Raw genomic sequence first — 14235 nt, forward strand, 5'->3', positions numbered from 1 at the left:
CTTGCAGCAAATACTTGCTCATTCTCTTGTTGGAGCACACTGAGTTTTTCCTTTTAATGACATTTAAAGGTCAAGAGGAGGACAACAGACACCAACTTTCAAAGATAACAAAAGAGGCGATCTTTACAGTGATCTATCACTGTCTGCTTCTTGGAGGACTTGCCTTTCTTGTTTGTGTGCTTTCCCCCACAACATGAACATCTCTTAAGGTGCCATCTGTTGTTGGCCTAGAGAATCTGGTTTGGGCCCTGGGAGGACTGTGGCAGGGAGATAGCACCTCTGTGGAGCAAGTGAAGCTAGAGAAAGAAGATTGAAGGCTAAGGAAATGACTTTGGGTTATGCTTAAGCAGGTGGACTGGAAAGACGTTTTGACAAAAGTGCTTTGAATATCCTTGAGGTGGTGGACTGACAAGTGGCAGGTCTCAACTGAAAAAGCACCAGCACATGGAGCTGGTTATGAATGACATAATTTCCCATGAGCTTGTAGTGTGTAGCTCCAACGGGACCTTACGGCTGATGATAACATGCTGCTGATCTCCCCATTTCTCTGTGCCATTTAAGCACGCACTTGGTATTTTCTAGCATATTCAAGTGTCTAGTCACTGCTTTGCTTATGTAGAGGAACAACACTGTAGGCTCTAAAGTGACCTGGAAAATCAACGTGCTATGCAAGTGTGCAGCAGTTTCAGACCAAAGGAGATTTAGCACGTTCATGATAAATGTGCTTTTGGAGAGCTGGAGGAATTGGGAGTGTTTGTTATATATACTGCAGGTTATATGCATGGCAGACTTTAAACTTTTATGGGTTTTTTGGAAAGACTCTTTAAAGGCAGCTCCTACTTTAAAGAATAAAAAATAGGAAGCCAATTAGTATTTGGGAACTGTAATCCCCTTTGTTATTGTGGCAGAGAAGTGCTTTGAAGCAGACAAGGAATCTAAACAGCTTTTTTAAGGCTTTCAATCAGAAAGTTGCATTCCGTTTCAGTCACCTCATTACCAAAAACTGGCAGGAGTTCAGAGAAGAATGCCAAAAATGATTAAGGGACAGAGAGATTGATTTATGAGGAGATATTAAAAACTGCTAAATTATGCATATCTCAGCTAAGCAATGACTGTTGGAAGATAAGGCTATATATGCTATATATGAAGGGTGCAAACACTGTTCAAGGAGGGATTATGTAGTTATGTATGCTGGGCTATAGCTAAGAGTAGAGGGATGAAATTAGAAAAGAGAAAACTAAGATGAATATCAAGGAAACCTTGACAGTGAGATGCATTGAAGCTGTGATGTAATCTGCTAGGAGAAGTGGTGAGAACCGCACTGCTTGAAGCTTTAAATGAAACTAGACATGGTATCTTATAGCATATTTACTGCTGGGTTTGGCGTGGGTGAGAAGACTGCTCTACCTAAATGAGTCTGCTTAAATACTATTCTGTTTTTGCTCTGTGTGCAACACTGGGCCTTATGTGAAAGGATTTTCTGGGTGCTACTGTAATGTGCATGTTACCCTTAAAAAGGAGTTGAAATTCAAACACTGAGAAGTTGAGAAATGTCAACGTTGCCATTGTATCGGTTCAAAATAGTGAGGAGAACGGGGAAGGTGGAAAAATACAGAAGCAGAGGTAAATAATCCACTGCCTGGCAGTTCTCAGCCAGGGTTGTTGGCCTATAATACGAAACTTGAGCTAAACTGAGTTTGTTGTAATGGGAAGCAACAGGCAGTGTTTATGGTAGGCAGTGCTACCCTCCATATGTCTTCAGTGTGAGCAAATGCTGAGCACCAAACAGTGATCATGATAGGGGCTCTCATGAAAGTGAACAGAAGGCTTTATCACAACTGTGGGTGGACTAAATCTCTGTTAATTGTAATGAATCTTGCATGAATTAGAAATTTCATCTCTCTGTTTAGAGAGACAAGGTTGGTTTGATTGCCAAGTTGCTCCCACATGTTCAGTGAATTGACCAACTGTTGAGTTGTGACCTGTTGTTGTTGATTGCTTAATGGCTATTTTGCTGCCTGGGTAAGAGAATTTCTAATGAAAGATCTCACTTTCTCTTCACAGCAGCAAATCCCTTGCTTTGCTCTACTGCCCGATTCCACTGTAAAAATGGTCTTTGCATTGATAAAAGCTTTGTGTGCGACAGTCAAAATAACTGTCAAGACAACAGTGATGAAGAAAGCTGCGAAAGCCCTCAAGGTAGGCACAGGGTTTTTATTCTATTCTGCAGTATTATACCAACTCCAATTAACGCGAAACAGGCTCAGTAGAAAATACGATTCATGTTGGCTGGCTCTGTGTTGGCTAGAGCTGTGGTTTCCTAATTCTGCAAATAATAAGAGTGAAACATGTAGAGTGTGTGTGTGTGTGTGTGTGTGCATAGATTTCATTCTCAGTGCTCAGAAGACTGGTATCTTTTTCAGATTAGTAAAAATGCACTGTTGCAGGAACTGCTTATAATCTGTGATCCAGTGCTCACTGAAGTTGCTAGGAATCCATTTGGTGACTTCTATGAGGGATGGGTTGGACACAGAGGGATCAATAATAAAACTTCAGTTTGAAGTAGTTCAGCGGTCTGTCTATTTACCAGATGTAGGCTTAAAGCTTTAGGTCCTCATTGCTCAGTTACTTTCTGAAAGGCATGTTTCACTGGAGGACAAGTCTACAGTGAAAGAATTTATTCCTACCCTTCCTTGTTTCTGTATTTAGAGAAAAGGATGAGGACAGGGAAGAAAACTTCTGTTTGAAAATTCTTGTGTATTGAGTCTTGTGAGAATTTCAAAACACAATCTCTGACTTTTTTTTCTTTTTAACTTATGCTATAAGTCTACATTTAGTGCTCCTCAGTTTTGTTTTCTGTAACTTAATACCATAGTATTTTATAAAACATGAAGTATATATGAATGACTTGAGGTTAGCAAATGATGTGTATTGAGCATCAGCTGCTAAACATTTTCATGTCTGAGTTACTACTGAGAGATCAGAGTAGGCAAAAAATAGGAGATGGTGGATATTTGCAGGGGAGATGCGATGTGCTTGGGCCTATAGAAAGCAGACGCATCAAGAGAAATAAAGCAGGGTATGAAGGAAGAAGAAATTGGGGAAATTGAAGGAGAATGACTTTAATATCTAGCTGCACTGATGATTTAGTCCTTTGTGGAAGAGAAAATAATTCCAAGCTTAACATGGTGATAAATATTCTTGACAGCTCACAGGGAAGAGGGAAAACACGCAACAGCAATGCCAACAAAACAGGATTTATAGCAATCTTTTTTGTGCCGTTCCTCTGCCTAACCTATGAGCTCTTTGGCTCCATATGTAAGGGCTGAAGGGCTGTCGTGGTTTAACCTCAGCCAGCAACTAAGCACCGCACAGCCGCTCGCTCACTCCCCCCCAGTGGGATGGGGGAGAGAATCGGAAGGGTAAAAGTGAGAAAACTCGTGGGTTGAGATAAAGACAGTTTAATAGGTAAAGCAAAAGCCGTGCACGCAAGCAAAACAAAACAAGGAATTCATTCACTACTTCCCATGGACAGGCAGCTGTTCAGCCATCTCCAGGAAAGCAGGGCTCCATCACGCATAACGGTTACTTGGGAAGACAAACGCCATCACTCCAAACGTCCCCCCCCCTTCCTTCTTCTTCCCCCAGCTTTATATGCTGAGCATGATGTCATATGGTGTGGAATATCCCTTTGGCCAGTTGGGGTCAGCTGTCCTGGCTGTGCCCCCTCCCAGCCCCCCGTGCACCTGCAGCCTTCTCAGTCGGTAGAGCATGGGAAGCTGAAGAGTCCTTGACTAGTGTAAACACTACTTAGCAACAACTAAAACATCGGTGTGTTATCAACATTGTTCTCACCCTAAATGCAAAACACAGCACTGTACCAGCTACTAGGAAGGAAATTAACTCTATCCCTGCTGAAACCAGGACAATGGCTCATCCTGGTAACTCACCTGCTTGCTGGGCTACATCTCAGCCTGGGAACATAGCTCTGCTCAGATCAGAGCCTCGGAGAAGGGGGTCTGGCCTGCCCCTACCCTCTGTCTGGGGGGGGGAAGAAATGGCTGGTGAGGGACTAGCGCATGTCTATTGCTGCTGCAGCAGTGTTGCTGCCCCTGTGCCAAGGGCTGAATTGTTTTTCACTACAGGCCTGAGGCAGCCTAATAAGATTAATGTGGGTGGTAAGGTTTCTTTCTGGGTTTCTTTTTTTTTAGCATCTGAAGCTTAAAGCAGCAGTGTTCTTTTCCAAGGTTGGGAAGACTGCTTCCTCTGCAGATTAATTGGCTGGATTGCCTCCAGGTGGTTTGTTGTCATGTCAATCTGGTTTTGGAAGTGACTGTCAGGCTCAGGAGAAGAAAAGAGCTGTATTTCATGAAGCTGTTACTTTTGTCTTTATCTTTGGTCCTTCTGGAAAAGTCAGATTAGTAAGAGGGTTAAGCAAAGTAATTCTGTCTGGTTCTATGCATGAAAGAGCCCCAAACAAGGAAGAAGGAACTCTCTCTCATTAGGACCAGAGCAGCGATGGTTTGTGGTGTGAGCTTTTTTAATTTAAAAAAAAAAAAAAGAGTCCAAGTACAGGGTTGGGAGTGAGGAGTTCCCGAAGTGAAATGCTGGTTGTGGGGAGTGTGTGTGATTGCCTTTGCCCTTTGGCAGCTCAGAGCCTCCCTGAATTGCCATTTTGCCATCTGTAAGTGGACGATGCTCGTATACCTGTCTTTCAAAGCAAGGATTAAACAATATAATGTGTTCAACTTCCCATCTGAATGTGAATGACGATTCCCTCTGGAGTTTGCAGCTATGGGTATGTCTGTCCTGTCTTCCAAACACACCAACTACTTTGTGTTAACTGAGAATTAGAGGCTACTGTGGACAGTCTTTCATTTCTCACACTTCTTTCTACAGCAGATTTAATTACTGTAATTACAATGAGTTTCATATTAACACAGCACCCAAGAATCCCAGTCATTAACTAGAACTCAAGTGCTCTGGGTACTTAGGGACAGAGCAAAGCAAATCTGCAGGGTATTATAAAATCAAGATAGAGGGTTTTCTTCCCACTAGCTATGTTATCATGTCAAATGTGGTAGCTTTAGTTCAGTGTAATTGAGTGTAGTCTAACATATGAGATTGCCCTTGTGTGCTATTTTTCTATCTAAAAATGTGTTGATTTAGAAATCACTAAGCTTCTGAACCACTGTATGATAGTGTCATTATTGCCATTTAACAGATGGGGAAGAGGGGGCATAGATCGGCTAAGCTAAATGCTCCCAGAGTGACATTGTGTCTGGTAGGAGTAGAGCTTCATCCGTGCTTGCCTGCTTCAGGGGGATGTCATGAGACTTAATCAATGTTTGCAAACTGTTTTTAGATACTGTGATAACATGTGGAATAGAAGTGTGAATTATTAATTGGTACTTTGCTCTCCTTCTGCTCTTGGGTATACTGACAAGCTTTTTAAATTAACACCTCTTCCTGCTCCTCCATGAACTTCAAAGGCCTCCTTTATCGTGCTGTCATTACTGGAAAGCTCCAGTAGCATATCGGTTTGGTTTGTGTCAGATACTCCTCCATGCATAAAGGTCCTTTCAATCAAGAAGGGTCACTCTGCAGGCTAGGAAAACAGGAATGTGACCCCCTACTGAAAAATGTATTGACCCGGCTTTGACATGGAACACTTCAAAATGTGCCATACTTGATGAATAATAGCTTTGCTAGCATGCTGCAATTTGAGATGAGCTTGAAGCTGTGGGTTTATAAAGATTAATTTTAGTCATAAGTAGGGGCGGATTCATTTGAGGGAAGGGAGACAGAGGCCCTGGGATTTAGGTGTGAGAATGGGAAGAAGGTCAAATCTTTGAGAACAAGTTCCTGCCCTCCTTTCTCCTTACCACTTGTTGCTGAGTGTTGCACATCTTACAGAGGTTTGTATGTCGTGGGGAAAGTGTCAGTTTAAAAACTTAAACCGTGACAATTTTTCTGCAAGTCAAATAATTATCCTCTAATTCCCAACAGTAATTATTTGTAGCTCTTGTAGCTGCCATGGTAAACTTCAGAGCTGTTCCTTTAATCCCACCCCAGCTATACTTTGGTCATCTCTGGTTTCCAGCATTGAAGTAGTATGGCCAGATGTTTCCCTTAGTCTGGAATGTGGTGTATTCATCAAAGTATGGGCCTGAGTTTTGGGATTAGATGGAGGATATAATTGCTTGGATTATCCACACGAGTCACATATATGAATTGCTCTTTCTAGGGCATTATTCCAGTTTTAACAACACTTGCAGCAATTGGAAATTTCTACTCCTGTTCTATGCTTGATGGATCTTAATCCAGGAAAGTTGTTCTCCCCCATACGCTTTTTTATCTTACTACTTTAAGATCTCTCCCTATGCCTCAAATCAGCTGACAGTGCTAATCATTCACAACTGCTACTCTGGGTGTACTCCTTGGGCCTGCCTGTTGCTGGGGGGATTTCCTGCCCTGCGACAGACATCCACTCAATTGGAAGGGAATTCCTCCTTCTTAATATTTTTCAACAACCATGTAAATTTCAGCTCTAGGAATAAATTTATTCTCTTAATTGCTTTTTATCTAAATGTGTCTTCACAGTGCTTCTTCCTTTAGTTTCTCCTCCATTTTGTACTTTAACACCAACAAAAGCATACTGGATTTTAATTCAATCTTCTATTCCTTTCGTGGCCCTTCTTTTCATTCCTTCTAAGTTTGCTAAATACCTTTATTAGCTTTAACCCCGTTGGCTAGGAAAGGGGGTTTTATAGCTGCAAGTCTATATTCACTCTGACTGGTGCTGTAGAGAGAGGCTCTTGGCTTCAGTAACGTTCCTACAATTCTAGCTCTGCAGTTGTTAGTAAACAGTAGCATTGTGGTCAAGTTATAAACCAAATGTTTTACAAGTGTCCTGAAGTTGATTCCTGCCCTGTGTTTCTACAGTGTATTTGGTAATGTCCACTGTTGCACATGTGGATACCTCCTTTTTTTATTTTTGCATATTTTTTCATTGAATTTGCATTAGGATTTTGATATACCCCAATATTCTAAAACAGATTTAGAAGCATACACAGTTGTCAGAAGTCTCTGTTCTTTCCTCCGTGGCATGTATAAATTGCTTGTATAAAAATTGGCAGCATATTAAAAAATGAAAAATCTGACCCTGTGTCAAAAAAGTGGAAAACAGTTTGAAAGGTTGACTTATTAAAATTAATTTTTAAGTGATAATATAAATTCTGTAATGATAATTTCTGTGGATTTAGGTATAGGTGAGACAAAGTTAGAAGGGGACTGGCTGGGATGGTAAACATTATGGCCCATTGCTGGTGTTTGCATTATTGAGTTGCAATGCAAAGTGCATTTTAGAACTGACAGCCGAGTGGAACAGACATACTTTAAATTTCTCACAAAACCTAATTTATGAAACACAAATAGCTCCCAGAACATCCCACTCCTTATGGAGCTTGTAACCAGCCCTTTGCATGTGGTAAATTGAAATTCCAAAATGCTGTGGTATCACTTAGACATCCCAAAGCTTTGTAGTCTGATCCTGGCTACATACATTTCCTTCTATTGAGTCTCTCTTTGACTCATCATTGACTCAGTCTGTAAACTGAAGCTCAACTTGCAATTATTGCGTATCAGCTTAGCCCAGATTCAGCCTACAGCAGGAATTTAATACTCGGAGGCAGACTAAATAGAAGCAGAAACTTAGGGAAGGATACAAATAAAATGTCACTGAATGTTTTATTAAATGAAGGCTTTGCTTGAGCATATTTAGCTCTCTAATATCCCTGTTTTATAACACTTACTAGATGGAAATGTTTTTGTCAGTTGTGAATTCCTTCTTTCCTCTGTTCCTCCATTCCCTGATTAAGTCCAGGCTTCCTTTTCTTTCCCTTTTTCTCTCCTCATAAGTTTATTTGAGAGGGTTCTTGTCAAGAAAAAAATCAATCCATCTGCATGGAGGCTAAAAGGTAAGGTGAGCTACAGATGTTCGTATTAATTGATACTGGTATTTCAGATGACCGGTACGTTCATCTGTGCACTTATTTCAACAGCATGCAGACTCTGCGGTCCCTGCTGCCTCCCAGGCCAGTCTGTCGTTTGTAAAATTGATTATTGATCACTTCATTTGAACAGCAGGTAACACCACAGGTGTTATTGTAGATGGTCCCAGACTAATTCAGAAGCATGGTAACTTCTGAGTGGGACTGTGCATGGAGGCTTTGCAATTAAAGTAGTGTAAAATAAATGTGGGGATCTCAGGGAGAGGTCCGGGCAGCTGGTACAAGTGGATTTGAGTTGCTACATCTCGCAGCTCCCTCAGCTTGCGAAGATGCCAGGGTTTTGTTGCAGAACAGGCATATATACCTGAGGAATAGTCATCTTGTGGATCAGCATGTTGCTTCTGCAGGCCTAGCATTTTGGTAGAATGATAATAGACGTGCTGCCAAAATGTTAGGCTACCACTGTTCGGAGAGCAGCTATTCTATTAAGAGCTACTGTAATGTGGCAATAGACAAGCAATGACTTCAGGTCTTCAAATGGACAACAAACTTACTTAAAAGAGTGTTTGTAGATGGGGGCTCACCGTGTTTGTCAACAGCTCTAGCAGGGAAAAAAAAGGAAGAAAAAGAGGATCTGGCAACAATCATCTTGCCCTGAAAGCAATTCCTTGAAGATAGTAAGGACAGGGAACTGACTTTGTGTCTCCAGCTCGTATTATGCCTGTTCTGTAGACAGATGCGCTTTAGGATGCTGATGGTAGCCTTCCCTCAAGGCACAGCTTACTCCCATGATGAAGTGCTGTTCTTACGGGAGTGCCTTATTGGACTGTTGCTGTAATCCCATGTTTTTTTGGTTGCTGGTGCTGAAATTGCGGTTGTCAAGCTAGTACGTGCAGGTAGTTACCGTGTGTCAGCTACTTTCCTTTCAGCCAGTGGCTGATGAGGCGAGCTGGGAACTGAGAGTGTAAATGGCATGGTTTTTTTTTCTCACCTGTGCAGGAATGAAATACCAGCTTTTAACAGTTGTGTCCAGATATTTTTACCTTCACTTTGTGGCATTTATGCCTAATTAACAGTTCCAGAAAAAGGTGATGACATGAACATGCAGTTTCTTTGCCTGTGCTTCAAAACTTCAAAAACAGGTGATAAAATGTCACGCTAGAGGAAGACAAGTTTAGAATAAAGGACATTCTTTTTCCCCATTGTTCTTGAGGCTAATTAAACTCTCTTGAGCTCTCATTAGTAAAAATCAATTCCTTTCAAATACATTTTCCACAAGTTTTTAACAGCATGTAGGTGTTTGAAATATACCATATGTATTGGCATGTCACACTGTGTCCTGGCTGCTGAATTGCATTAACTTTTCATAGATGTGAGTGTCATTTAATTGTGCAGAAGGCTCCTGTTGCTGGACCGTAGGTGCCAGCCCCCAGTCTTTTCATGATCAATGGAGGGAATCCAAATAAAAGGCACAGATATTAATCTTTGACTTGCTGTAAAACAAAATCAATTCCAGGTAAGGTGACCAAGTGCTTTTTCTACATTTATTGTAGAAAAGGATTATAGTGTTTGTATTTAAAATGAAACTAATTTTTGTTAGTACAGTTTCAGTACTGGGACAACTTGTTTTTTGTTGCAAAATGGTAGTTGTCATAGCAAACGCGTGTCAGGGAGGAGCCACAGCAAAGGTTTCCTGGATTAAGTACTGACGAGAAGCTCTCGCTAGCAGAGCGGGAGTTAGCTTGGCTGTCTCTTCTGTTTCTAGTCCTAACCCTCATTCATCAGACTAGCCTGCCCCAACCTGTAATACTACTTTCAAGCCCAGCTGGGAGCTGATACGCACGACTCTCCCACCAGGTCTGGCCTGTTGGCCCTGCAGTTTCAGTCAAATGGCAAACCTTGTTCTTTAGCCTGATTATTAACATTAATCTTAGCTAAGTGATAATGCTTCAACCTAAATCTAGCTTTGAGACCTGCCTGCATTAACCAGGGCAGCAAAAAGTCTGAGGTTAATGTATGCTTCAGTGCCTTCGCAAATCTTGGTCTGGCATTGTTGTGTCTGTAACCACTAGTTAGAAATGATTTCCCAAGGTGAACTATTGAGGAAGCTCACTACATTCAGCAGTTTGCACAGGGACTTGGGCAGAGCGCACAAGAGTTTTCCTTTCTTGCTCTTTAGGAGTTGGTCTGTTCTTTTTGCGCAGCAGTGGAATTGAATAGAGGACCATTTTTGCTGCTCAGACCTGTGTGAGCAGGAGAAACAGATCCCAGCATCCTGTGTGTCACATTTTGGGGTAGGTTTCTCGTTTTGTTTTTTCCCCCTGCAGCTGCCAGCAGTAAAGTTGGTGTGTCACACTTTGGGGTAGGTTTCTCATTTTGTTTTGTTTTTTTCCCCCTGCAGCTGCCAGCAGTAAAGTTGGAAGATGTGGTTCCTAAAATGTCAGGCTGCAACTCTGTCCCCAGCTGAAACTAGTTTTGCACATGGTTAAAATCTGTATCTTTTCACAACTTCAGTTATATCTGGGAATAATTTGTGACGTGAGCTCTGTCAAATCTCGTATGTGTGTTCTTACTTAAGTGTAAAGCCACAAGCAAAGCCAACATGACCAGGTGTAAAAGTGTCTCTGTTCAGATGTTGTAGCAGTTTAATACATAATAAATTATGTAATTGACCTAAAGCAGCATGTTTTCAGTGTAGACAGTCCCCTGGAGCAGGATTACCAAGGTCTGTTGAAAAGTTTTACTGACGTCTGCTCAACAAGAATAAATGCAGCGGCTCCAGGTCAGCCAAATGTCTCTGTAGCTAGAAACTCTGCTGGTGCAATGCACTTGACTCGTAGGAAGGAGAGCAGCTAGAAATGCAGAATTGCCCTCAGAAATGTACCCCCATGTGTGCGGGACCTTGATAGGTCTGGGCAGTTTGTGTCTGTTGTTTTGAGAAATCCTTGCTTAGAGTAACTCTGTTTTTTCTCTTTCTGCCTTACTGAAAATACGATTTTATATCATCTTACAGGAGAAGTAAGAGTATGGAAAACGGAAGTTGGGGGGGATACCTCACAACTGAGGTGGTATTAACATCAAAGCATGTCTACCAGACCTCACTATGTCTTCATGCCTACTCCTTCCAAATGCTGGTCCCAGCCAGGCCAGTGGGAGTGTTAACTTTCTTCAGCTGAAGCAAATGGCATTTGTTTCTTTATTGCAGGTCACGCTTAAGTTGCTATACCAGTGTGCTGTATTCACTGTGGAGCATAAATTGCTTCAGGGTGATTTTTAAAACCCAAGCAAGTTGCCAGCCAGGGTTCCAGAGAAAGGTATTTCATACTGCCTGATCTAAAACTAGCAAATGAAACTTGATAAGCAAGTGGATTACCACCAAAAAAAGGTTTCTTGCCAGGTTTAGATTAAGCCGAGATTCATCCTCAGCCAAGCATTTCAGTACCTATAAATCTGTGAAGGATGAGGTTGTTGAATTCTAGCTTTCCCTTCTTTTCTGCTCTTGCATTAAAACTTGTGTTCCAGAGTCTGATTGAGCTTCCTTGGAAAGCTAGGCACCGCAGCAGATTTTCTTCTGCCTGCTGAAAATTGTGATGAGAGACATCACGCCAGTGTGCTGTTCCCTGAGCTTGCCAAACTAACTCATGCTCTCATCTCACATTACCAGATATTCTGTGCTAATTTGCTATAAAGGATTGTGTTAAAAATCCGTATTTATGAGGGATGTTAAAAACATAAAGCAATTATATGGTTATCAATTACATAAACATCAACATGCAATGGGAATTAGAAGCTGAATAATTAATTTTCTGTTTATTTGTAATATAGAGTCTAGGCAAACAGTAAAACCTGGAGAACAAGCAGGGGGAGGAGTGCGGAGGGTACAGTGCCATAAAGTGCTTTTAGTATCTCTATTTCAGTTCAGTTCATATCTCAAAGTAGGTATTGGCTGTTAAGGGAGGTAGCAACCTCGTGAGTGGGAAGCACTGGGTGCAGAAGTCCTGTTCATACCTGTGCCCTATTAGTTAAGTAGTGTTTCCACTAACATGGCTGAAGGTTTCGGCAATGGGAGTGCCCGTTCACGTGTCCTGAGCACGGAGGTGGCAGCAGCTAGAGCTGCCTGATGCTTCCTGCTATTGGCGTGGTAAATGACCTTGGGCATTTTGGGTTAACATCTGTCATATGCCTAATCTCTATTTTACAGATGAAGAATACCAAACTTCTAACTTTTGAAAGCTTTATGAAAGATTATAAAGTAATGTGAAGAAAATGAATATCATGAATCATTTCTGAATGTTACCTGTCACCTGAAGTGCACCAACCAGTCACTTTGGGGTCTGGGCATTGGTGCTGAATTACATCCTCCGAGGCTTCAAAGCAGAAGCTTTCAAGGCTTCATTTAGAATCATAGAATCATTAAGGTTGGAAAAGACCTCTAAGATCATCAAGTCCAACTGTCAACCCAACACCACCATGCCCACTAAACCATGTCCCTAAGCGCCTCATCTACACGTCTTTTAAATACTTCCAGGGATGGTGACTCAACCATGTCCCTGGGCAGCCTGTTCCAATGTTTAACCACCTTGTTCAGTAAGAAGTTTATTCTAATAGCATTATTGTACCACAGTGAATGCAGTGATTACCAACTAGTTCTTAAGTGGAAGTAATTTTGAAGATCTGGTGTTTTTGTTGAGAGATTAGGAAATGTGTTATACTGCACTAAAACCTGTGGGAATTAAAAACAAGCTTGTTCCATTTGTTCAACTGTTTATTCTTAGATCGTCATTTCCCTTTGCCTCCTACATGCTGAATAGCTAGCAAACACCAACCTTGTTTTAGTGATGGCTCTCCAGGAAAATGCTTTTAGACTTTGAGACAGGTTTTTCCATGGCAAATGGTGTTCATGATTTAGCCTCTACAGAAGAAGACTTAAGGCCGTCCTTACACAGATAAAGTTCTAGAGCTGAGAGTTTTCTTCAAGAAAGGTTTTCTGAACTAAAACTTGAACTATTGTGTCAGTTAACTTTGAAGTCCATGGTGGCTGGAGCCTTGCTGACTGGTTTGCAAGGAAGTGGTTTGGACTTGGCTTGAGGGAAAGGGATCGTTATGTGCAACTAAATGGAAGCTCTGCAAGGTATTTGGCACTAATGCTTGTAAGAACCCATAGCTGTAGGAATATTGTATGGGAAAGAGTGTCCTTATGGTAAGTGACTGATTTGCTGTCAAATTTAATTTTCTTTTTTCATACCCTAGAAGCAGAAAACAATAAGCATGTGACTTCAGGAAAGCAATGCTGTGGGGGAAGTTATATCCTTGTTTAATAACTGAACGACTGTGGTCAACCAGGAGAAGGTGGATGAGAAGACCATATGTTCTGTTCAAAAGCTAACAAATTCCAGGCTGATTTTTTTTCTGTTGTTTTTGCTTGCTATTAAAGCCAAATTTGTCTGACCAGATTGGAACAGGTATGTTGGGGATCGGTTGGATAGAGAGGTTCTTCAGAGAAGGGCTCAGACAGCAGGGTGGCTGCAGCAGGTATGAGAGGACTGAAGCAGCTGTCACGATAAAAATGAGACATGGTGGCAGTGAGCAGAGCCTGGCTTGCAAATAGGGGGTGGAGATCATAGGTAGGGGCTTAAGCCATGCTCCTACTTCATTTTTTTAATTTATTTTTATTTTGTTTTATGAAAGGATCACTTGGCCATAGTCTTGTCCTTTGCTATTGTGTGGGAGCGAGCTCATACAATTAAGACTGAGACGGTGGTAACCTTCTGCTCTTACGCACAGATGATAGTTTTGTGATAAATCAGCTGCCAAGGTTTACATTCCTGAGTCCAAATTCTTGCTCTTTCCATTGAGCTCGCAGCACAAGTGTGATTGAATCACTGTGTGTTTGCAGAAGCCACTGCTGGTGTCTCCCTTATTTTCCAGGCTGCCTTTTCCACCACCTCTTGATACATAAATCCCAGAGAGCTGATGATTAGTTGGCAGCCATATGAGATCAGATTCTAGTCATGACTGATAATTGCAAGAAAATATCCAGAGAGTACCTTCCTGGCCAAGCAGAATGTAATTCAAGACTCCGTATGTGAAGGAGTGCTGGCTGGAGGTGCGTGAGGAAACATGCAGAAGTGGTATCGTGAGCTTGTGTATCGGAGAGAGATCACAGCATGATGCCTTTGCAAGCTATATGGCCTGTCTGAGGTGGAAACCAAGCAACATGGAA

At 41.7% G+C, this 14235-nt stretch overlaps 1 protein-coding gene across 1 annotated transcript in view; it reads left to right on the forward strand.

The window, feature by feature from the left end:
• Window positions 1-14235, forward strand: part of LDLRAD3 (low density lipoprotein receptor class A domain containing 3) — a 72733-nt gene that overhangs the window by 20589 nt on the left and 37909 nt on the right. Inside the window, exon 3 of the mRNA XM_019470586.1 lies at window positions 2065-2199. Coding sequence (XP_019326131.1) covers window positions 2065-2199 — 135 coding nt within the window. The remainder of the gene's footprint in view (window positions 1-2064; window positions 2200-14235) is intronic.

The sequence above is a fragment of the Aptenodytes forsteri genome, unplaced genomic scaffold, assembly GCF_000699145.1.
Source record: "Aptenodytes forsteri isolate BGI_AS27 unplaced genomic scaffold, ASM69914v1 Scaffold511, whole genome shotgun sequence".
Lineage (NCBI taxonomy): Eukaryota > Metazoa > Chordata > Aves > Sphenisciformes > Spheniscidae > Aptenodytes > Aptenodytes forsteri.